The sequence below is a fragment of the Heterobasidion irregulare genome (assembly GCF_000320585.1).
Source record: "Heterobasidion irregulare TC 32-1 unplaced genomic scaffold scaffold_06, whole genome shotgun sequence".
NCBI classification, from domain to species: domain Eukaryota; kingdom Fungi; phylum Basidiomycota; class Agaricomycetes; order Russulales; family Bondarzewiaceae; genus Heterobasidion; species Heterobasidion irregulare.
Window position 1 is genome coordinate 1,346,125 of NW_009258202.1, and position 25,552 is coordinate 1,371,676.

General features: G+C 45.5%; 5 protein-coding genes across 5 annotated transcripts; 4 read left to right on the forward strand and 1 right to left on the reverse strand.

The window, feature by feature from the left end:
• Window positions 1-48: 48 nt before the first annotated feature.
• HETIRDRAFT_476476 (uncharacterized protein) lies at window positions 49-1,871 on the forward strand (the record flags this gene model as incomplete). The annotated part of the gene is made up of 12 exons (XM_009549181.1): window positions 49-115; window positions 177-379; window positions 426-530; window positions 593-659; window positions 718-957; window positions 1,016-1,031; window positions 1,084-1,118; window positions 1,173-1,208; window positions 1,256-1,290; window positions 1,344-1,416; window positions 1,469-1,594; window positions 1,648-1,871. 12 exons carry the CDS (start codon window positions 49-51, stop codon window positions 1,869-1,871), a joined length of 1,227 nt encoding a protein of 408 aa, XP_009547476.1.
• A 52-nt stretch (window positions 1,872-1,923) lies between these two features.
• HETIRDRAFT_45479 (uncharacterized protein) lies at window positions 1,924-4,433 on the reverse strand (the record flags this gene model as incomplete). Its single annotated transcript, XM_009548629.1, has 5 exons — window positions 1,924-2,383; window positions 2,437-2,665; window positions 2,726-3,834; window positions 3,887-4,310; window positions 4,367-4,433. The coding sequence occupies 5 exons, from the start codon at window positions 4,431-4,433 to the stop codon at window positions 1,924-1,926; spliced, it is 2,289 nt and encodes a 762-aa protein (XP_009546924.1).
• Window positions 4,434-11,682: 7,249 nt separating this feature from the next.
• On the forward strand, window positions 11,683-12,789 carry HETIRDRAFT_169514 (uncharacterized protein; the record flags this gene model as incomplete). Its single annotated transcript, XM_009549182.1, has 1 exon — window positions 11,683-12,789. One exon carries the CDS (start codon window positions 11,683-11,685, stop codon window positions 12,787-12,789), a length of 1,107 nt encoding a protein of 368 aa, XP_009547477.1.
• Window positions 12,790-12,866: 77 nt separating this feature from the next.
• On the forward strand, window positions 12,867-13,232 carry HETIRDRAFT_44941 (uncharacterized protein; the record flags this gene model as incomplete). The annotated part of the gene is made up of 1 exon (XM_009548617.1): window positions 12,867-13,232. A coding segment is annotated over one exon (366 nt), but the record flags the coding sequence as incomplete, so codon positions are not given.
• Window positions 13,233-16,766: 3,534 nt separating this feature from the next.
• Window positions 16,767-18,206, forward strand: HETIRDRAFT_418733 (uncharacterized protein; the record flags this gene model as incomplete). The annotated part of the gene is made up of 2 exons (XM_009549183.1): window positions 16,767-17,002; window positions 17,099-18,206. 2 exons carry the CDS (start codon window positions 16,767-16,769, stop codon window positions 18,204-18,206), a joined length of 1,344 nt encoding a protein of 447 aa, XP_009547478.1.
• Between the last annotated feature and the right edge of the window lie 7,346 nt (window positions 18,207-25,552).

Genomic DNA, 25,552 nt, shown 5'->3' on the forward strand with positions numbered 1-25,552 from the left:
TCGATTAAACTCAGACTCTCCCGGAGCATCTTTGACCTTCGACTGGGGATGGAATTTGAAGTAATTGCCACATGTCACACTACCCGAGCTCGTGTATCTCGGATGAAATTAGCTCGTGAGTCTCCCGCTGAATGTTTACATCCTGTCCATCGCTCATGGCGCGCTTGTTATCTCAGATGGCATAACCATGCTGCCGACCTTCATGCCTGTCGCTACTCAAGCTGCGATCAAAGGACTCACACCCCAGCAGATGGAGTCCTTAGGCATCACCCTGATCCTGAACAACACCTACCACCTCAATTTGCGACCTGGAATGGAAGTACTCCGAGAAGCAGGGGGCGCGCATAAGTTCCAAGGATGGGATCACAATCTTTTGACGGTTCGTAACAACAACCAGTCACGCGAACTTGACTGACCATCAGCAGGATAGTGGAGGTTTCCAATTGGTTTCACTTAGTAAATTCACGCAAATTACGGAAGAGGGCGCACTGTTCGCAAGCCCTTTCACTGGAGAGCCAACGATGTTGACAGTTCGTGTTACGGATCACAAAATTGACGCTATTTCTTAAACTCATCGATGCTTTGATCCAAGCCAGAAGAAAGTATTTCGATACAACATGCCATTGGTGCAGATATTATCATGCAGCTAGACGACGTCGGTCGGTACAGCTTGAGCTTGTCATCTTTGTACCGCAGGCTGAGGCAGCGATTATTTAGTTTCCAGTTTGACTGTGGGATCAAGGGTAGGCGAGGCCATGTGGCGATCTGTTCGGTGGCTTGATCGTTGCATACGTTACCATGAAAAAGCAGGCAGGCAAGGTGTTCAAAATTTATTCGCAATCGTGCAAGGCGGTCTTGATCCAGAGCTGAGGGATCAATGCCTTGGCGAGATGATCAAACGAAAGGATTCAGTAGCGGGGTATGCTATAGGTGGGTTAAGCGGAGGCGAAGAAAAAGGTATTAATATGATGTCTACCTTCTAGTTCAGCAGACGCTGAATTTGGATTCTTGATAGATGTTTTTTGGAGAATGTAAGACATTGGGTCCTCCGATATACGTCTGCTCTTTTACCTGTTTTTTCAGAATCGAACAATGTACTGCAAAGCTTCCTGCAGATCGTATGCCAGCTGCCGTTCATCTTGCGGCCGTAGTCTCATAGTTTATTTTTTAAGGACCACGATATTCCATGGGTATTGGGTTTGCAGAAGGTAGAGTTGTCGGATATTTATCTCGGCCCAAACTAACTCTACCACAGATCTTCTGGTTTGCGTAGCCCTAGGCGTCGACATGGTTATTCAAAGAATACATACTGTCGATGGTCCCAGGACTGACTAGTCCCATAGGCAGATTGCGTGTTCCCAACGCGCACGGCCCGATTTGGAGTTGCACTTACATTTTATGGCCCACTTAACCTGAGTACATCTCGTTATTAACTTCAAGATTGCTGTTTGGTAAATCATGTTACCAGAATTGAACAAGCATGCAAAAGATTTCAATCCGATCGACGACACTTGTCCGTGTCCAACTTGTAGTGACGGCGTTTCCAGAGCTGTACTTCACCACTCTGTCACTCGAGAAACAGCGGCCGCTCACTGTAGATCAACCTTTTCTCGAAATGAGTTCCCATGCTGATCTAAAATTTAACAGCTATCACCCAACATAATCTCGCATTCCAGGCTCAGATTATGGGACGGGCACGCGATGCAATTGTAGATGGGACGTTCCCAGCATATCTACGCGTGTTCTTTTCCAACTACTTCAAGGAGGATGGCTACCCAGAATGGTGTGTCAATGCATTGCGTAGCGTTGGCGTGGACTTGCTCGAGGGCAACCCAACAGCGAAAGTGAATAGAGGAGATGGTGCAAAATAAGAGTATTCTGATAGCCGAGCTACAGACCGGGAAATGTAATAGACTGTAATGTCTACCGCTTGCCTTTCTTATGACTCGGTCGTGCATTTTTGGCCCGCCTGTTGCTCATCGTACTCCGATCCCTTCGGATTTGGTCCGCTGTCTTGAGCTCGCTTTTGACTGTCCTAGGGGGTTTGCCCTTGTATCGACTGCTGATCTCACGCCCCGCGCTTGCATTGAAACGCTTCCCCGCATTCTCTACTTCTCCGACTCGAGGTAGACTTATCCGATTTTTCGCCTTCCACTCATCAAATCGACCGCTGCGATATGTTGCCGGAAGCTTGGTGCCACTTTCTGTTCTGACCATCTTGACATTGTCCGCGCCAGCACCGTCCCCTTTGATGAATTTCTTTTTTTTTGTATCCCAAGTCAAGCGTGCACGTTTTTTATTTGCAATCGCCTCATCTCCAGCGAGATCAAAAGTGGCGTTCCGTGCTTGTTCGGCGAAAGTCGCCCCGTCGCGAAGTGAGTAGCTAGAGAGAGAGGTAAGATAAAATTGCGGGATCGTCAAATTTGTGGGAATTACCCTTTTTCCGTTTCAGCACCTTTTTGATAGTGGGACATGTAAAATTGTGTGTCATGCGTGGGTGTTGGTATGACAGCGGCCCTCTCAACTGCTTTGTTCAATGCTTTCCTTCTCTCCTGCATCAGCGTCACATTCCCGGCTTTCCCCCTCATTCCAATCTCCAGTGCTGTCTCCTGCGGGCGAAACGAATTCACCTTTCTCAACAGCACCTTCCTTTCATCCTCATGAGCTTTCTCTTGTGCCGATTTCTCAGCACCTGTACCTTTGAGTAGGAAGACAGGATGCACACTGCCCTCCGATTCAGCCCCAGCTAATCCCCACGTCCCTGGTTCCTTCATCATGGCCTTTGCGCGCTTATAGCTTGCTTGACTCGCTTTACCCTTGCTACGTTCGTACATCCCTTGACCCTTTCTCATGACCTGCCGCAGAGATGGTAGGGAGTGATTTGCTTCGTCAAGTGACTGGATGTACTCCGCCTCTTCGTCCGTCTTGTCCCGCGCGAAGGTGCCTAAGATCAAAGAATCTGCGTACAAACTTCTGTTCCTGGCATCCGTACTAGTTATCAGGGTTTTGATCGGGCGCCCAAGAAATAATTGCAAGTCAATCAAGTGTGGAAGCTCGACGTTAGTGACAAACGACCAAGCCCAACCATGTCGTCCAGCACGAGCAGTCCGCCCGATACGATGCACAAACACACGGGCCCCTTGCGGAAAATCGTAGTTCACGACATTCTCTAAGACTGGGATATCGATACCTCGAGCCGCAACATCTGTGACCACAAGGATATTGGTCAAGCCACGGCGAAATTGCTCCATTTGTTGCGTGCGCGCGACTTGATCGAGAGCGCCGTAAATGTGAGAGACAGCGTACCCCGCAGTGACAAGGAGATTGGTAAGATATTCGACATGATGTTTCGTCGCAGCAAAAACTAAGGTTTGATGAGGTGCTGTGTATTGGTCATGAACCTTCCTTTTCTTCTTCTGCTCATGGCTCGCACTGTTCTGATCTTCTCCTTTCGTTCGGATGTCGTTAGAGCCTAAAGGTACGCATATGACATCCCTTAGCAGAAGAAGGAGTGACGCGTCCTTCTCAGCTTGTTTTACAGAGAAGAATGCCATGGTCAGGTCCGGGCTAATCTTGCTTTCCGAATCTAGGCGGACAAGTTTGGGAGCTTGAAGTCCTGCTCGAGCAAATTCGACCAAAGATTTCGGCAAGGTGGCGGAAAAAAGAATGGTTTGGCGACTCGGAGGAAGCCGATGAACTATTTCTGTAAGGGCAGTCTCGAATCCCATCTCGAAGAGGCGATCAGCCTCATCAAAGACGACGTATTGCACAGAACGAAGATCGAGGTTCATCTCAACGATAAGATGGAGGAGACGACCTGGTGTAGCAATGATACTGGCATGAAATGTGTCAATAATCGAAGGAACAGAGATACGACTAAACTCACACATCCGGATTATTCGATATCATCTCGAACTGCTCATCCATACCCTCTCCGCCAACAATGAGCCCCCATCTAAGCCCTTGCCCTCCTTTATCTTCATCCGCACGATCTTTATCGCCGGCATGGCTTCCCTCTCCGTGCCTCCAGCCACGAGAAAGCTCTTTCCCTACCTTCAAGACTTGCAGTGCAAGTTCGCGAGCAGGCAAGAGGATGAGCGCACGAGCGCCAAATGTCGCAGCATGCCTTCCGCCAAGGCGCTGAACGAGTGGGATCAGAAAAGCAAGAGACTTTCCCGACCCTGTACGCGCCATGCCCACGAGGTCACGAGGTGGATGCGAGAGCAGTACTGGGATAGACTGTCGTTGAATTGGTGTAGGAACACGGAATCCTTGAAGGGTCAATGAACGCAACAGCCATGGATGTAGGCCTATTGTACAAGATGACCTAGGTTAGTACTGATTGGCAGTGTACATAACAACATACCCATGCTCTGAAAACTTCCTCCACCAACTCTACCATCATTGGCAAAAGGCACTGATTCTGTGGGCATAGTGCAGACACGGCAGACAGGAAATAGCACGTCTGCCGTCTCATTTGCGGTCCGCTGACTCAGCGCCCGAGTTCCACCTCGCGCGCGGTGGCCTGTCAGGACCCGGCATACTTGGAAATCACATGCCCACAAAAAGTAACGAGAATTATCTAAGCAATATGCAACACATTGTGGTTCGGATTTCACTTTCACTTTCACGAGAATCTCACAACGAGGCCCTGCAACTGTTTGAAAATAGCAACTGTTTGAAAATATATAGTAGGCTTATGTTGGAAGAGTCTCTTGTATGTGCCAAAATCACCTGCTATACAGGATGGTCATGTGATAAGCAGAGTAGAAGGAGGTTTTCTTACTTGTTTTCTTGTTTTTCCCCTTAGTTCTCTTATTGGAGACTGAAGTCAGTAATCTAGTATATATGCACATTCTTGCTTAGTAGCTAATATCCACTATAGTGTCTTATGTCAGAAAAGATAAATCTTAATAATAAGGGCTTATATGTTAGGACTATGTCCTAATATATGCTTTATGTTATGATTATGGTCTGCCAGGGCCTCTAAGGCCTAGTCTAACTGGCAACTAATCATGACAAATACTAAATGGTGCTAATCATGGCACAGACATTATGGTCTAAGGTATAATCCTTAGGTTATTGACTCCTAGTAAATATCATCAGTACTAGTCAAGTATCATAGGAGGTTATATAGAGGTGACCATTAGGGGGCTTATTATCATTACTTCACAGAAGAACCCATACCATCATAATTCTAGGTTGAAAGGAGATAATAGGAGAAGCCCAAGAGTAGTTGTTGGAAAAGGGCAGAAACTTAGAGAATGCCAAGAGGAACTAGTGGCATTCTCACAGTTTCCCAAAGTAGTATAAAAGGCCCATAGAATAGGCTGAAGATCTTTAGTCTATTCTCTTTATTTGGTACTATTTTCCTATAGTACTCTACAACAACATACTTGTCTATCATAGTTCTCCCCTACTATGCACTCTAAATATCATCTGCTCCTATATGCTCATATAGTTGGGACCATTGTTCTACTCTTCCTTATCATGTGACCTAAGAAAGAACTTTCTACTCTTGGGTTTACTAAATGAGCAATTTGTAACACTAAAATAGACTTTTCTTGCCCTTATCTTACATGACCTCTAGCTTGCTACTATGCTCTTTCTCATAACTCTTCTTAAAGGGGTATTAGACTTTCTATTAAGTAATAGTTACTATTTTACACTCTGGAGCAAGACCTAGGCTGAAACTTTCCTCCTGGCACCATATAAATCAATAGAGAACTCTATTATAATAATCACCTTATTTGATAGGAAGGGATCCTTTGGTTTTACTAAGACATCACATTTGGAAAATCACTCTCTTGTATTATGCTCTAATTATATCTATTTATGCATAATTAAGAAGGATTAGAATTAGAGATTATTTGCTTATTCTCCTCTAAACCTATTCTAATTAGATATGATTTTCCTAAATTAGAAATTATTGGGATTGATTATAACTTGAAATTTCGGAAAAATAATAATAAATCAAGTATCATAGTTTTCATAGCCTTTTTATAGAGTCATGTTTATTAAAGCACTAGTTAAATACCTAAATACAGAATATACCTTACTCCAAACTTGCCTTTTGCCAAAGTTGAACCAATAACCTCATATATGCAAGCACCCAGGACATATGCTCTAAGCTACTAAGCCATAAGGTTTAATATATTAACTTGGTAATCTAAATAAGTAAAAATAATATAGGCAATCTCAATATCTCTGATTTTATTCAATATTTATCTTTCCTCTGTCTTATAAATAAATAGGTCAATAAATGCCCAAAAAGTCAGATCTTTTAGGATTTAGTTTAAATACCAGCTAAAAAGATAATAAACCAATGGAAAATAAATAATACACTTTATTTAGAGTAAAAATAAATTGTGGCACTTACATAATTTGGATTTAGAATATATAAAACTATGATTGAGTGTAATATTCAATGGGACTCTACTAGTATAGACAATGCTACCTTAATTAGTAAATTTGATCAAAAACATGATTATGAATAATCAGCCATAATTAGCTCAAATTAGTATTATCAATAATTATCAATAATTCAGATCCAATAAGAGAGAGGGGTTTTCCAAATAGCCACTAGTAAGGTAAAGGGTGAGGACAAGGGTATATATATGGCATGCCTATGTATAAATAAGCACAAGATTATTAGAGATGATCTTGATATACTTAGTGCACATATTTCCTACATGGCAGGCAAATATATCATTCTGGCATCATATACCAGCATGACTGTCTTTTTCATAGCCCAATAGCTAGAGGAAAACACCAAGTTTAAGCATCTTTTGTATAACAAGGCAATAAACAATGTGGATAGTGCTAAAAAAATAATATCAATGGTAATGATAATTGTATGCTGCATAAGAACAGTATTGACCACTACACTGATAGACAAGGTCTGTAAGGCTGTATATAGCACATTTCTAAGCCCAACCCACATGCTGTGTCCGTAGCAGGCATTGGCTGACAATAGCAACTTCAATGATCTTATATGCAAGGCCAAGGTACTAAGGTCTTTATAGCCTCTCATAGCAGCTGCCAAGCTGCCAACAAAGTGGCTGGGGGCATCAATGCACATTTCTCTCTTTCTATGTCCTTTATAAAGGCAGCTGAAAAGTTAGCAAAAGAGCTACAAGATAATGGTGCAGGCATACATAAAGGAGAGTAATGTGCTGAAACAGCATAGAATATGCCACATCTTTACCTTCTCACTGATAGAGCAGTGGTACTTACTATTTCCTATTGCTAATTAAAGACTTCTTGGTATGGAATTAGTGCTAATATTATGAAATTAGAAACTATCTTTTTAGCCATAGAAGAAAGTGGTTCCTAATCTGGAAATCCAATTCAATGCTTATAATGTGTTGCTCCCAATTAGGAAATTAGATACCTTTTAATGCTATTAACACTTTTAGATAATTTTAGACACTATTAGATATAATCTAGAGCTAATACAAGGGGGTGGTTTTCCAGATGTCTAGATAAATAGAAGTAACAATATAGCCATTGATAGTTTCCATTCAAATATATGGTAGTGAGTCAAACTCAATCTTGTTTTGACCTCTCTTTTTCACTAGTAAGAAAGAAGTCACATAAAATCCTCTACTAGATTGGTCAACAAATTATGTCACCCTTCTGAATTTAGTTCTTTGAAAACCTTTCAGATAGTAGCACTATCACTGATGACTCTATCTCTTCATTATCTGCCAAACAATATATGGCCTTATTGATTGTCTAATAGATGTTATTAGGAAAGGGAAGTGTTTACATATTCAAGCAGATTACCAGGTTGTGGTAACCACTAGTTATCATAATGAGGACTTGTCATTGCCATTCCTCAATATATTCCCACTTAGTTATCCAGAGTGGGTCCTTTGTCACCTTTATCTTTAAAATCCACTGTGTGGCTTTTTCTCCCTTTATTATCCATCAATCTATATGGGCCTTTATATATAACTAGAGGCTTTCTGCATGATAAATGACAGGCATTGCTCTAATGCCCAATTTTTCCATAGCAATAACAGGTATCAGTTTGCTTGCCATCATAGAGATGTTTCCAATAGTTACCTGCTTATTTATGGGTGGCATTAATGTCTATGTTCACAACCTGGTTATTTATTTTATAAGGAGCATTGGTGGATTTATAGCAGAGAGTGGGTTAGAGATTGAAGTGGTTTAGGAATTCACTTTTAAAGGAGATGAAGCAAGCAAGGATGGCTTTTGGGGCTTTTTAGGCTTTTATATGTGTATCCACTTCACAAGCAGTATTGATCTAGCTTTGAATATTATCTTCTGGGGCAATTTCTTTATTATAAATTTTGTCCATGATATGATAATCTAGCCCTCTTTGAAAATAAGGCACTTGTTCCTTGTCAGCAATAATGGCATTAGTAGCAATAAAGAGGAATTAGTTAGGATATTTGTCCACAGTCATATTTCCTTGGGAGAAAGCCATGAGAGTACTTCATGCCTTGCCCTTTTTATTAGACTCCCTGAATTAGAGCCCAAATTTGGTTAGAAAGTCCTTTCAATCCCCTAAGTTCTTGGGAGTTTCAGTGCCTACTATTTTGGTTAGGTGATTTTTTATCCAAGTTCTTGCTATGCTGTGCCTTATATAAGAGAGTACAGGGGAAATCTTGTCCTGATTAGTCTTATTCCTATCTAACTCTACTGTAAAAAAAAGGAGACACTGAAGTATAAACTTCTAAGATTCTATTTGGTCCCCTGAGTAATTTTTGGGGAGTTTGACCTTCCCTCTTCTAGGTTATGTAAGAGCAAAAGAGGTAGTTCCTGACCCTTGTCCTAATATCTTGGTGTAAGTATGTGGGTTTCAGGTTATGATTGGTGTTTGATTAGGTAATGAATTGGACTTTCAATCAGAAGTAGTGTCTTTTTGCTTTGAGGAGTCATCCAGAGTCTCTGATTCTAGGCCTCTGTATTGTAAAATGATGTCCAGATGTTTTATTTCCAGAATAGTATACTTAGGAAGAGGGTCCTAGTGATTTTCTGTTTTATTCCAAAGAAAATCTTCCTCTACTCCATTAGTATGTGTGAAGTAATATTGCTTATTCCTATATAAGCAGTTATTATAATTTGTCACAAACAGCTGTTCAGGACGAGAGATTCCTAATCCACAAATTGGCATAGATACAAGAAGAATGATGGCAAGGTTGATAGATGTGAAGAGGCAGAGCTGATCAGACCAATGCTTGAGAATCAGGGAAGACTGACAAACAGCGGTTCCTAGATTGGACAGAGGTGGATAGCCTAAGGCTTCCCTACTGCGCCGCAGCTATTATAAATATATACAAGCAAGAGCACGGACTAACTAGCAGTGGATCAGAAGCACGAGGTATAGTCGGGAGAAAGGTCCTATATGTCCTTATATGGATTGTGGGAACCACAAGAAAGATATAGTAGGCAGTTCATAATATTACCCCCCTCTCTAGGCCATTAGTGCCAGAGACGGTAAGTAAAAAGGTTCGAGAAAAACATAAGCAATGCATGTAGAAGTGAAAGTCATAGACAAATAATACTTAGGGCACTAATTCTCGTTGCTCACTATTGAGTCATGATGTGATAGCCCTTGAGTATGGACATCATAATACCTTACCTCGTTAAAACCACACGGGGACTGTGTTTTAGAGCCAAGTCCCTCTTCTTATCGTGGTAGTGAGTACTGGCCCAACGGATTCGAACCGTTGTCTGCCCTGGCAGTTTATTGTTGTACTGGACGATTGTCTGTGCTCCCTCAGAGGGTACATCGATGATTGATGAGGGGGAGTGCGTCAGAGTCGCTAGAGTCATACTCAATAATAGGAAGTCAAGTATGAGAGGGTAGGTGGCAGAGTCCAAAAGTCAGGGGTATGACCTGAAAATGAGGGGAAGGACGTGTGAACCTATAGACCCCTCGGTTGGGGCCGGTGTATTAAGTCCCCAGCATCGGGCGAAGCAGACCTCCATTTGAAGCCGAAGATGAGGCACAAGATACCACAGCCGCATCTGGAAAAACACCCCTTTGTATTAGCTCCGGATTATATCTAATAGTGTCTAAAAGTATCTAAAAGTGTCAATAGTATCTAAAAGTGTCTAATTTCCTAATTAGGAGCAACATATTGTGAGCATTGGATTGGTTTCTAATTTCATGATATTAGCACTAATTCTATGCTAAGAAGTCTTTAATTATTAGTAGGAAATAGTAAGTACTACTGCTCTATCAGTGAGAAGGTAAAGATGTGGCACATTCTATACTATTTCAGCATATTACTCTTCTTTATATATGCCTATACCATTATCTTGTAGCTCTTTTGCTGACTTTCCAGCTGCTTTTATAAGGGATATAGAAAGAGAGAAATATGCATTGATGCCCCCAGCCACTTTGCTAGCAGCTTGGCAGCTGCCACAAGAGGCTATGAAGACTCAGGTACCTTGTCCTTGCACACAAGATCATTAAAGTTGTTATTGTTAGCCAATGCCTGCTACTTGTTATGATCACGTTCTATCGGGCCTACACGGCGGTCTATACCGATACGATCATCACAAATATCACGCGGCCTCATAGGTTGAGGCGTACACCAAGGTACAGATATTAACCTTGGTCATCCACTCCCAACGGATCACCTTATCGTTGGTCGAGTATCACGGGCCTATTGTATTAGCGGGCATGGAACGCTGCCTTATAAATTACTCACACGCAGGGCATGAACCTCCTAGTCTTTCCTGGCCGGAAGGAGACGAACGGAGAAGCACAAGAGTAGTCGTTATTGAGAGAGACGACTTAGAGGAATACCTACGGATACATATACGGTATTCTCACGCCCTACTTCCTAAAGTAGTATAAAAGGCCCATAGAGTAGGCTGAGGTTCTTCAGTCTATTCTCTTCGTTCTCCTGTATCCTCACATACAGGAACCTTCGTTCAGTACTGTCTTCCTACAGTACCTTTCCTTGCTATATCGCAATACACTCCTGGCTCCTGTGCTACACGTACAGTCGAGACCACCGTTCCGCACATCCTCCACGAGCGACCCAGGGAAGAACCTCCTACTCTTGGGGTTACCGACGAGCAGTCGTAACACTAGAATAGACTCTTCTGCCCCTACCTTGCTCGCACTAGCTTGCTGCCACACTCTCTCTCATAACCTTGCTCAGTGGGGATATAGACCCCCATTGAGAAAGCGTTACTACACACACTCTGGAGCAAGACCTAGGCCAGGAATACCCACCCGGCACTAGACTTATCAATAACCAACTCCGTCACAACAATCGCCCTATCCGGCGTGAAGGGGACTTCTGGGTCTACGAAGACAATAACAGAACTGCCCCTCCGAATGACGATAACTGCTCATACCGAAACGGGCGTTATTACTTCACACTTGAAGACGGAACAGAAGAAGAGGATATTTGGAATGAAACAGAAGCTCAGTGGGAACTAGCCCCACAATACAGGGAACCGGCGCCGGTAATCCCCGAAGACTCGGAGCAAGAGGAAACTACCTCGGAATCAGACTCCGACTCACCAGACCAAACACCGATCAACACCCGAAACGAACCACTCGCCAACATGTCAGGACAAGCTTCGACTTCTACAAACACCCCTTCCGCAACAGTATAACCCGGAAGAGGAAAAGTCAAACTCCCAGACAATTACACAGGCGACCGCATTGAATCCCAGAAATTCATGCTCCAATGCCTCCTTCTTTTCGCAGCAGAATCCGATCGATACAAGACCGATCAAGACAAAATATCCCTTGTGCTCTCATGCATGAGATACGGCACGGCGGGAGCTTGGGCGGAGAACTTTCTCCTCAGATCAGTAGGAGCAGATCCACCTACCGACCTAGGCACCTGGAAGGACTTTTTAGCAAAGTTCAAATTACAGTTTAGGGAGACGGGCAAGACCGACAAAGCGCGAAGCGCTCTCATGGCCTTCTCCCAAGGACGAATGACGGTTGATGAATACTCCAACCAATTCATTCTCATTGCCGCCGATGCCGACATCTCCGAAAAAGAGCAGGTCCCTTACTTCCAACGCGGACTAGACCCGCGCGTCATGGACAAAATATATGACAAGGAAGTTCAGCCCAAGGATACCATTCAGGACTGGATCAATACAGCCTGCGAAATAGATGGACGGCTGCGGGCCAGAACAGCTCAAAAGGCCATCCTCGCCAACTCCACCTCCTTTCAAAGTGATTATCTGAATCGTTTCCATAACCAAATCTCTCCCCGCTACAACTCCACAAACGCCCCTCGCAGAATGAACAACCAAGTCGTTGACATGGACATTGACGCGACACGCAAGCGCAATGCCCTTAGCCAAAAACGGAAACATGACAGCAAGCCTCCTGGCGCTTGTTACTACTGCGGAAAAACAGGACACTGGAATACTGACTGCCCGTCACTACGCAGAGGCGTTCGACCGATTCGAGGAAACTCGAAGAGACGCATGGGTACAACAGGGAGAAGAAGCCGCGCAGTTGATTTGGAAGGAGAAGACGACGCACCCGTTATGGGAGACCAAGCGGGAATATATCGAGGAATGGAGACAGAGGATGTTCATCGCAACAACCAGCGGGTACCACAACCTGGTCCTTTGATGGAACGTCCTCACTCTACCCCATCCGGACAACCCCAGACAAACCATGGGCAGCGCGCTATGCTACCTAACGGACGACGGGGGGACGGAAGCGTCAGTCATTCTGCTCGAATCGGAGCAGTGCTCGGAGAACTAGGAGAAGATGAAGCAAGAGAAGTGATCTTGGGACACGCGGAGCGTTTTTCCTGACCTCTCCCTCACCAGCGAAGGAGAGAGGTCAAGAACGACCCGAGTTTGATGCCCGCACTTGTATTCGTATCGGAGCAATGAACGACCGTATCATCACCCCCATACGCCTGAACGTGAAGGTATCAAACAGAAGTCAAAACACTGGAGCAAAGGCAACCATCGACTCGGCATGCGAAGGAGTAATAGTAAATGAAACTTGGGTTAGGAAACATCGTTTTCCCACCTACACACTCAACAACCCCATTCGCGTCCGGAACGTCGATGACACCATTAACAAAGCAGGTCTCATCCGATCCACCTTGGATGTGAACCTCACCATTCGGGACATCAGGGGACGAACGCACACTGAGCGCATCCAGATGTTTATCTCCAATCTAGGGAAAGACGACCTTATCCTAGGAACAGATTGGTTGAAATACCACGATCCCTCCATCGAATGGAGGCGACGTGAAGTGCACTTTGATCGGTGCCCCCAGAAATGCCAGCAACCATATGGGTTCACTAGGGCAAGGGAAGAACCGCCATACAGTAGGCGGTTATCAGACGTGGAGCCACGGCACAAACCACGCATCAATGAGCGCGAAAAACAGCGCCTAGAACATCTCCGAAGACTATCGGAAGATGTAGGACTCCGCGACCATAGCGGAACGTTTGGTGTCCAACTACGAGCATACCTCAAAAGGAAATGGCTCCTAAAGGACATAAGGAAATACGCAGAAGAAAAGCGAAAGGCCCAAGACAAGCCATCTCTTTCACCAAACGAGGGAGAACCTGATCTCCCAGACAAACCCTCAGGAAAACAGGCCACCCGGGACCCAGTTATTCGGAAACTGGCCCCCGAACCGTCAGGATTTGCCAGCTTTGACCAAGACCTGGAAGACGAAATTATCGTCACCAATCTAAAGGAAAGAGTTCCCAAGGCGCATCACGAATTTTTGGACATCTTTAGCGAACGAAAGTCGCAGCGACTCCCAGAACACACTTACTGGGATCATGCCATTGACTTGAAACCAACTTTCAAACCTCAAGTGCCCAAAATCTACGCCCTGAGCCCAGAAAAACACGACGAATTAGGAAAATTCATCAAAGAACATCTGGAGAGAGGAACCATCCGTCGATCCACCTCGCAAACAGCAGCCCCATTTTTCTTTATAGGAAAAAAGGATGGAAAACTACGCCCGGTACAGGACTATCGCCACTTAAATTCGCACACCATCCCGAATGTGTGCCCCCTTCCACTAATCCAAGAACTACTGGACGTGATAAAAGGGGCCATCATTTTTAGCAAATTGGATGTGCGATGGGGATACAACAATATATGCATCAAAGAAGGAGATGAGTGGAAGGCGAGCTTCATCACTCCGTTAGGTTCTTATGAACCTACGGTGATGTTTTTCGGCCTAACCAACTCACCAGCCACCTTCCAAGCTATGATGAACATGATCTTCAGAGAGCTCATCACAGCCCGGAAGATAACCGTATATATGGACGACATCCTCGTTTTCTCCAAAACCATGGCGGAACATGTTAAAATCCTAAATCAGGTTTTCCAAATCCTACGCTCTATATTTGAAACCCGAAAAATGCGAGTTTTACAAGGAAAAGCTCCAATATCTGGGATATACAATTTCAAAAGACCATGTCGCCATGGAGGACTCAAAGGTGGACGCGATAAAAGATTGGCCAACCCCACGCACAGTCCGCGACATTCGCTCCTTCCTGGGTCTAGGGAATTTTTACAGGCGCTTTATTGACAAGTTCTCACTCATCGCGCGCCCCCTACATGACCTCACCAAAAAGGACGAGAAATGGAACTGGACTGCAAAATGCCAAGAAGCTTTCGAACGGTTAAAGAAAGCCTTTATCAGTAAACCCGTCTTGAACTATCCAGATCCCATGCACCCATATCGATTAGTAACGGACGCATCACTAATCGCCTATGGAGCCACCCTTCTACAAGAAGGAAAAGATGGCGACTGGCACCCAGTCGCTTTCCTCTCGGGATCGTTTTCACCAGCAGAGCGGAATTACGATGTTCACGACCGGGAACTCTTGGCTATAATAAAAGCATTGGAACACTGGAATCACTACCTCGAAGGCGCACGACACCCCTTCGAGATTTGGACAGATCATAAAAACCTGGAACACTTCCAAACGGCGCGAGACCTATCACGACGACACGCCCGTTGGAGCCTTTATTTGAGCAGATTCGACTTTACACTTAGCTACAAAGCAGGATCAACAAATCACTCCGATGCTCTGTCCAGGCGTCCAGATCTAAGTGAGGGGGTAGAATCTGACAACAAATCTCAAATTTTACTCCCGGCCAAGCTTTTCAACAAATCCGACGAAACATTGGTAGAACCGTCCCCGACACGGCATATAAAATCCACGGAAATCGCCTCTTCGAACCTCATTTCCCTCATCCGACACTCGAAATCGGAACATGACACCTTAACAAGAGTAGCTCTTGCAAAACTCCTGCGAGTAGGTCCACAAGGGATGAGAGGATTACTGGGACATTGGACACATGAAGACGGAATCACCAGACGCAACGGCCACATATGCGTCCCAAAGGACGACGTCATCCGAAGACTCATCGTCAAAACACACCATGACGCACCCGCGGTAGGACACCCGGGTAGAGCGAAAACATTGGAAATGGTGCAACGATACTACTGGTGGCAAAACATGACTAAATTCGTCCACGAATATGTGGATGGATGTGCCATATGCCAATCTACAAAGAACTTGACACACAAGACACACCCACCTATCCACCCTCTGGAAACCACCAACGTCCCTTGGCGATTCATCTCGACGGATTTCGTCACGGACTTACCCGAAAGCAAAGGTTTCGACTCAATTAACGTGGTAGTGGATCAAGGTCTGTCAAAAGGCATAGTCATCACCCCATGCAAGAAAACGATCACGGCAGAAGAAACAACCGCGCTTTTCCAAAATAACGTTTTCAATCGACATGGACTGCCGACCAAAATAGTATCCGATCGGGGCCCTCAATTTGCGGCCAAGTTTACCCGAGAACTCTGGACACGGCTAGGAATCACCGCCGCTCTCAGCACGGCTTATCATCCCCAAACAGATGGAGAAACGGAACGGGTAAACCAGGAGATCGAACAATTCCTGAGAACGTTCTGCAACTACCATCAAGACAATTGGGTAGACCTTCTGCCGTTTGCCGAATTCTCGCATAACACACGGAAGCACTCGGCCACCGGAAAATCCCCTTTCGAAGTGCTATACGGCTTCAATCCTCCCTATTCAGCTGACACGGCACTGGAGACAAAGGTACCTGCGGTAGCTGAACGCATTAAGACGATCATAGAAGTTCAGGAAGAAGCCGCTGCTAGCTTACAAATAGCCAGCAACTACGCCAAAGACCGGGATCTTCACAGGAAACTCCCCCAATGGGAAGAAGGAGACCAAGTATGGCTAGAAGGAACCCATATTCGGACAACCCATCCTAAGTTCAAACTCGCCCCTAGGTGATATGGCCCTTTCAAGATACTGGGAAAAGTGGGAACCCTGGCGTACAAACTCCAAATTCCTCCGCAGTGGAAGATCCACCCGGTATTCCACGCCGCAGTGCTCACTAAATATAGAGAGACCGAAGCCCACGGAGAAAACTTCGCGCGACCAATACCGGAAGTATTGAACGATGAAGAACACTACGAAGTAGAAATGATCGTGGACTCAAAACGGCAAGGACGGGGAACCAAATACTTGGTCAAATGGATGGGATATCCCGAAGCAGACAACACCTGGGAGCCCTACGCTCTCCTAAAAGGAACGGCAGAAGAAGCCATGAAAGATTTCCATGACCAATACCCTGACAAACCTCGTTCGGGAACAGCCTGAGAGGAGGGACGAAAGATTATAAAAGGAGCAACGAGAGGACTCCAACCAAAAACATCTTCTCACCCTTTTTCCTCCTCTCAAACACATCCCCCATTTGAATGCTCCTCCACGACGACCACGATGCTTCGTCTCCATCCAGAAACTCCTCCCCCGATGTTGTCCTTATGGTCGCCAATCCAGATGTCGAACGAGTGGAAAGAGAAACAAGTCCTCACCGACCAGATGCTGGACAAATTGATAGAGGAACAAGTCCTCAACAACCAGGACCTACCGGCGTCCTCCTCACCCCTCATCTCAACAACTTCTCCGACGACGACGCCGAAGACTATGCCAAGTTCAAAGAAAGGGAAAGAACCCGAAGACCCTCACCGGAGAGGGCCTCACGAGATGCACCACGGCATGAAAACCCTGATGACTGAAACCAGTCGAGCCTTGGCCAATTACCAGTGGGAGTTCCACCTCCTAGTGAAGGCACGCCAAATAGTGGAGTTGCAGGTCCCTCGGGATTTCGAGCAAGAACGGCAGCTCAACTCCCAAGCCATGGAGAAGCTGAACCAATACCAGTTCTATCAGAAACTGCACCTCCGCCAGTACCAACTAGTGGACTGATTCCCAGCCCCGTGGGAGGACCTACCCCTCGTACAGATCCTCACGCCGGAGAACTGGAGCGACACGCGGACGCGCTCCTCCAGCGGAACACCATCTCCGCGGTAATACAAATGGCCACAGCCATGGCCCTCCAAAGACTCGCTAACTTCTCGGCAGGACAACCCAGGAACGAACATAGCGACGTACCTCGACGACTGGCTAGTGCCAGTCTCCAGATCAGAACGCTCGCCCTCCAAACCGACCCGGACACAGCCTCCTGGTACGCCCACAATGACGGGCGACCCCGAGCCCTCCTCATCCACCCTGACGAGTTCTCCCAATACGTCAACCGAGAGCTCCTTCCAGCTCTCCTCTTCGGAGGAGAATTGGGAAACGTCCAGCCAAGCAGAACCGACCCTTTCCGAGTTGTCACTTGGAACGTACCACGTCCCGGAGAACATCCCACGCCTGTACCAAATCCAAGGAGGGTTCCGCGTACGGTCGTGGAGCGCCCTCCACCGAGACAACGAGAGGTTCCTACAGCGCATAGCCATACCGCGACTCCCCCCTCTCACCGGATACGAGGTTTTCCCTTATCCCAAGGAAATACCGACGAGGAGGAACCGCCCGTCTATCGAAGAAATGAGGGAAGGCGGAGTCGGGGAAACCAGGCAACCCTCGGACGCGGAACAACTGCTGGCCGGAGTATTCGACACCGGCCTGGATCGCCTCCTCCTAGTGCTCGATTTCGTACGAACGAAAGAGAGGATGACCGAAGTAGCCGCAGAACTCGCCGCACTGATTCGGAGGCTCGAAGAAATAGCTCTTGGACTAGATCCGAGCTCGATGCATGGGATGCTCTAGACGATCCAGGAAATTACGACGAAGCGGACCCCTACTACCGACCTGACGAAGGGGGCGGGGATTATCAGGGACCCTTCGATTATTAAACGGACTAATAGTAGGGCACAAGGAGAAGAAAAGGGGGTAAGGAAGTTGAGGAACTCCTTCCCCGGACAAATCACATCCGAAACGATGTAAAACTACAATCGTCCGCAACGACGTAAAACTAGGATCGTCCCTCAAGACGTTAAACTGTACGACCTCGTCCGAAAGAGACGTTAAACTACCCCACGTCCGGAATGACATCTAAACTATCGGACCTGCATGTCTTAAAACTGTGAAAAGATAAGAAGGCAGGGGAAGTACCTGACCATTTTAGTCCTAGGTTCAAATGATGGTACGAATCAAGGACAACAGCGGGCATAATTCCACGTACAGCCTACGGCGGAACCTTTCACATCCTCGCTGTCAAGGAGTTAATCTGACAGATGCATCGAGCGTCCCATTTGGATCCTCAGTTTTACAGGGTTTTTTCCGCATTAGGGAACCCTCTACATGACATATACTCTACTCGTAGGTGTCGACAAGCAGGCCCTTCGCCTTGGTACAGCGAAGTGCCCATACATAACCGGTTGCAAGTCCGAGTCAAGAAATTATGATGCATAACTCGTAATGTGAACCCTCACAGTCAAGGTCTGACTGGTGTTTTGGGACGTCCCACTTTGGATCTCCCGTTTTACAGGATCGTTTCCGCATTAGGGGATCCTACAGCTGGCGCATGAGATGATGTAGAGAGCGGGCCACCTCTACTTCACAAGTCTTCCTACAAGGAATGCGAGGCCATAAAATACATCCAGAACGATGTAAAACTACCAAAGGCTCGGTCCGCAATGACTATAAACTACTAGGGTCCGCAATGACGTTAAACTAGTCCTCGTCCGAAATGACGGAAAACTATCCTCGTCCGAGATGACGTAAAACTACCATTGACCCAAGGAGAGTGGTTGCATTCTGGTGAAGCGCGGATTTTCGGGAGGATCCGCGTCGCAGAACCCTGCCTATAAGAGGTCGAAGCGCTTCGATATTCACTCGCTTTTCGGTAAAAGAATATCGGGTCGACTTGGTTCAATTCCAAGCGAGGGGTCTGGGGACATGGAAGAGCAAGCATCTCTTCATGGAGCGCTCAGTCTAGTCTTGGAGTCGAAGTGCAAGAAATTCCGCTCCAAGACCTAGTCAGGAGGCAACTAGGACACGTGCCTCGAGTCGAAGATCTAGTAGGAAGGGACTAGGTCATGCGACTCTCGTCTGGCCCACATAGCGGAAGAGCGACAAGAGCGGGCCACTCATCCGAAGTCTATTCCGCCGAATCGTCCGCAATGATGTAAAACTAGGTCTCGTCCGCAAAGACGATAAACTACGACGCGTCCGGGATGACGTTAAACTAAGCATTGTTTTTCCACAATATTTGTGGCGAAACAACGTCCGCGATGACGCTAAACTATTGTCCCTTTCCACATAGGGATTGTTCGAGGCCAATGGCATCAACGTCCGCAACGACGGTAAACTACGGACGTCCGAAACGACGCTAAACTACTTGTCCCTTCAAGTACAGGGATTGTGCGTGGCGATCTTGACAAGATACCGCGCGTCCGCGACGACGTTAAACTAGTGCCCCTGGACATAGGGGTTGTCATTGACGTCCAATCCCCTGGACACCAATGCGTCCGCAATGACGTTAAACTACTTGCTCCCGATCGCATGGGAGTTGTGATTCATCACTCTGGTGCTGAATCGTCCGCAATGACACAAAACTATTTGCTCCTTACCATATAGGAGTCGTGGATTGACCGCCATGGTGTCAATCGGTCCGCAATGACACTAAACTACGTGCTCCTTACCGAATAGGAGTTGTGGTTGTTGACCAAGACCATGGTCATCAACCGTCCGAGATGACGTTAAACTACTTGTCCCTTTTCGTACAGGGATCATCGGTCGACATCATTCTTGACGAGAATATGTCGACAATGTCCGAAATGACATTAAACTACCCTCATCCTCGGAGGAAAAGCCTATCGTGACTCGAGGGACATAGTCAGACGATAGCCCGCCTATCGCACGGCGTTAAACTGCGAGGATGCCTACCTCACGGCATTAAACTGAGCGGTCTCCTAATATTGAGACGTATAAGTTATCCGGTTTGATATAGCATAAACCGTTCCCATCATACCTCAGTGGAAACCTGTGGGATAAAGTCTGGTCTAGGGCCCTATGCACACAACCGATGGAAATTCCGGCGTGCAGAAACATCTTTTCCCACAGATATTCCATGTTGATGATGAAGAACATCCGAAACGATGTAAAACTACTGACGTCCGCAAAGACGTTAAACTACGAATCGTCCGAAACGACGATAAACTACGGACCGTCCCGCATGACGTTTTAAACTGCCAGTCGTGGATATATCTCGCACCCCGACCAATATATCAGCTGTGGTCTTAATGTCTAAATTCGTGCAAGCGAACGGGCCGACCTGGAAAAGGAGTCAGACTCCTCCTTATTCCTCGCTGCGCCCTTCAAGTCTAATTCTCTTCACATCCTTGCCTCGAACCCAACACTACACGTGGTATTCCCCACCATAGGCCCACGTTTGTGAAAAACAAACTCTGGACGCCGTAAACTGCCTCACCGGAGATGAGTCCACCGTATGGGGACAATACTGCTTGGGATTTGATTGGGTGCCCTCACCGGAGATGAGCTCACCATATGGGAGCAATACTGCTTGGCCGTTCGACTCATGCTTAGCATGGTTTCAGGTAGTCTGGGGAAGTAGGCCTAAGCCTTTGTAAAGCGATCAACCTACTTGCCCGTGGACGCCGCTGGTCGCCATTGAGGAAACAACAAATCATGAGGATAGACGACTATCCTGGAAACACTGAGGTTTGGCCCTCGGAGAAGGAAGAAGAAGAACCTGATGACACGAATCGGAACCCACATGCTAGAGTTTTTATTCATCCACACACCACTCGCATTCATACGCCTTTCTTGATACTATTCCAGAAGAGGGCTGGAAGTAAGACCGCGATGGGTTACCCGCGGCAGAATCAATCCCACGGGTGAAGGAAGAACACCCTAGAGAGCGGAGGCTTGGATAACCTCACGGCTCGACAAACAAACAGCTCAACGGAGATGGAAAACTCCTAGGGGATCAAACGACGTAAGTCGGTCTTCCTCCCAGAAAACGAAGTCATGTCCCGGAAGTCGCATCCGGCGACCGTCTTTGGATCAAGAAAGCAAATCGTATATGGAGTGGCGATGAAGCGCAAAAAGCGCTGTCCTACCAGGCGAATAGGACGTAGAAAGGGGGTATTGTTATGATCACGTTCTATCGGGCCTACACGGCGGTCTATACCGATACGATCATCACAAATATCATGCGGCCTCACAGGTTGAGGCGTACACCAAGGTACAGATATTAACCTTGGTCATCCACTCCCAACGGATCACCTTATCGTTGGTCGAGTATCACGGGCCTATTGTATTAGCGGGCATGGAACGCCGCCTTATAAATTACTCACACGCAGGGCATGAACCTCCTAGTCTTTCCTGGCCGGAAGGAGACGAACGGAGAAGCACAAGAGTAGTCGTTATTGAGAGAGACGACTTAGAGGAATACCTACGGATACATATACGGTATTCTCACGCCCTACTTCCTAAAGTAGTATAAAAGGCCCATAGAGTAGGCTGAGGTTCTTCAGTCTATTCTCTTCGTTCTCCTGTATCCTCACATACAGGAACCTTCGTTCAGTACTGTCTTCCTACAGTACCTTTCCTTGCTATATCGCAATACACTCCTGGCTCCTGTGCTACACGTACAGTCGAGACCACCGTTCCGCACATCCTCCACGAGCGACCCAGGGAAGAACCTCCTACTCTTGGGGTTACCGACGAGCAGTCGTAACACTACTGGTCATTATAGGACACAACATGTGGGTTGGACTTAGGGATATGCTATATACAGCCTTGTAGACCTTGTCTATTAGTACAGTGATTAATACTGTCTTGTGCAGCACACAATCATCATCACTATTGATATTACAATTTTTAGCACTATTTATATTGTTTATTGCCTTGTTATACAGAAGATGCTCAAACTTGGTGTTTTCCTCTAGCTATTAGGCTGTGGAAAAGACAGTCATATTGGTATGTGGGGCCAGAATAATATATTTGCCTACCATATAGGAAATATATGCATTAAGCATATTAAGATCACCTCCAACAATCTTGTGCTTATTTATATATAGGCATGCCATACATATACTCTTGTCCCCATCCTCTACCTCACTAGTGGCTATTTGGAAAACCCCTCTCTCTTATTGGATCTTGATTATTCATAATTATGTTTTTGATCAAATTTGCAAATTCAGGTAGCATTGTCTATACTAGTAGAGTCCTATTGAATATTACACTCAATCATAGTTTTACACATTCTCAGTCCAAATTGTATAAGTGCCATAATTTATTTTTATGCTATATAAAGTGTATAATCAATTTTCCATTGGTTTATTATTTTCTTAGCTGGTGTTAAACTAAATCCTGAAAGACCTGACTTTTTAGGTATTTATTGACCTATTTATTTATAAGATAGAGGAAAGATAAATATTAAATAAAATCAGAGATATTGAGGTTGCCTATATTATGTCTACTTATTTAGATTACCAAGTTCATATCTTAGACCTTGTGGCTTAGTGGCTTAGAGCATCTGTCCCAGGTGCTTGCATACATGAGGTTGTTGGTTCAACTCTGGCAGAAGGCAAGTTTGTTATAAGGTATATTCTGTGTTTAGGTATTGAACTAGTGCTCTAATAGACATGACTCTATAAGAAGGCTATGAGAACTGTAATGCTTGATTTATTATGATTTTTCCGAAATTTCAAGTTATAATCAATCCTAATAATTCCTAATTTAGGAAAATTATGTCTAATTAGAACAGGTTTAGAGGGGGGGTAAGCTAAAAATGTCTAATCCTAATCATTCTTAATTATGCATAAATAGAACTAATTAGAGCTTAATACAAAGGGGTGGCTTTCCAGATGCGTGGATGGCATGTAATATTTGTTGGCAGGAGTGGGGTCATCAGCTGGGTGAAATGTATCGTGGAGGGGTTCCACGCGATCAAGTCCCAGGAGTCTTCTCTCACCTGCATTGATGCAGGCAACAAGGGTTTCCTCTTGTATCTGCAAGACTCTCTGTGCATGCTATACGAATGCCCTTTCTTCTTCTAAAATTTCTAATGCCCTCTGTATGTCTGGTCGAGTGGGTCCTGACACAAATTCCATGCTCGGCAATCCTTCTATGAGCCCCATAAGGTATGTGATGGGGGCAGTCAAGTATGATTCTTGGTTAGGGAATATGACTCCTTTGTTCTCATCATGGATCAAGGGTGGTGGGGAAGGAGAGTGAGAAGGCAAGGCTGTGGGCAGGGTCATTATGTTTATCACTGGTGGAGGAGAGGGGGTAGGGGAGGAATGCGTGGTAGCCGCTTCTTCTGCCGCTGCTTCATTTAGCCATGCTTGGTACCGTCTGTCGATCTCTTCTTGTTCAGCCCTCTGTTCCCTAATACTAAGCATCCGATGTTCAAACCTCATCATCTGATCTTCGAACTGATCTATTTCCAACTGAGTCGGGGATCAATCAGAAGAGGGGGTGACTTGCACTGATTCGTCAACGAGGGTGTTGTCAGCAGAGGTGATGGAAAGGGTTCCGTTGTAAGACATATGTAGCAGGAGGAAGATTGTTGTGAAAGAAATGGGGTTGTCGAAGTGATGAGGGGATTCGGAGGATCGAGTTGGAGTTTTTATACGTTCCCCGGTTTGTTTGTCCAATATTTGCAAGAGTCATTCTTAGGGGCATGCTGTTAGGGTGCCATATGTTATAGGCTTCTACAAGTTCTCTGGCACTCTTCAGGTACATTTTCATAATCTATTCATTCAATGAGTCTGGGTATCCTTTCCAGCGCACTAGGTACTAGTATCCGTGTCCTCATTTCCTTCAGTCGAGAATTTCTTCAACTTCATATTCTTCTTGTCCTTTTATGAGGTCAGGAGGTGGTTGTTTGTAGTTGGGGCCGTGGGCAGCCATTTCTTGATATGGTATAATTAAGGAGGCGTGAAACACCAGGTGTATCTTTCATGTGGGCGGGAGTTTTAATTTGTATGTGACTGGTCCCAATTTTTCTTCTATTTTGAATGGTCTATGTCGTTTAGGGGCTAATATGTCCTTTGAGTGTGTGGTGGTGATGTTTTTTCCCGAGAGCCAAACTTTCTGTCCTGCTTCTAGCTTGACTTCGTTCTTGGTGGTTTTCCTTTTCATCAGTTCTGCCGCGACTTCTAGACTGGCTTTGGTTTTTTCTCATAATTGCTCCAGTCTTTCTAGTCTTTGTTCTACATGAGGGATGTCAGATCTTGAGGTGATTTGGGGTGCAAAGGTTGGGTTGTAGCCGTACATGAGTTTGAATGGGGATTGATGTGTGGCTGAGTGTTCTCTGACATTATGTGCGAACTCTGCATATAGTAGGAGTTCAGGCCAGTTTGTCTGTTTATAATTGCAGAATGCTCAGAGGTATTGTTCCAGCTCTTGGTTTACTCTTTTGGTTTCTCCATCTGTCTCTGGGTGATATGCAGTGGATAGTGCTATCATTATTTTTAATTTCTTCTAGAGTTCTTTAGTAAACCTAGCAGCAAACTGTGGTCCTCGGTCCAAGATGATCTTTCTTGGAAGTTTGTATTGTTTCCACATGTTTTTCATATATAAGTTGGCAGTCCCTTCTGCATCTATAGTCTTTGCGCACGGGGTATAGATAGCCCCTTTAGTGCTTCTATCTACTGTTACATGGATTGCATCATATGGCCCAACCTGCGGAAGATCTGTAATGAAGTCCATTGTAACCACTTTCCAGGGTCCTTCTGGTATTTTGTTTGGAATTAGTGGAACACATGTAGGGTGCATAATATTTTTTGTGTTCTGACATATAGCATATTCTGTTACATATTCTTTTATGAATGTTGACATTCCAGGCCACCAGAAGTTGTCTGACACTAGGACATACATCTTCCATTGTCTGGGATGTCTGGTTGCAGGTGAATTGTGATACATTTTTACTATCTTTCTTTTTAGTTTGTCATTTGGTGGAGTGTATATTTTGCCTCTATGCCAGATGAGGTCATCTTCTAGGTTCTATTCTTGTAGTCCTTTGGAGAGTGTTCTTGGCCCTGATGCTTTGATGATTTCCATGGCTTCCATCACTTCTTTGTCTTTTGCTGTGATGTTCTTCAGCTCTTGCCTGAGTTGTCTATCTAGCATCTCGACTGTGCCTCTTCCTGTAGTGCTTTTAACGAATAGTTGGGGTTTTAGTAGTATCTGGTTTTCGTTGTCTAATTTCACCCCCCGTTTTAGG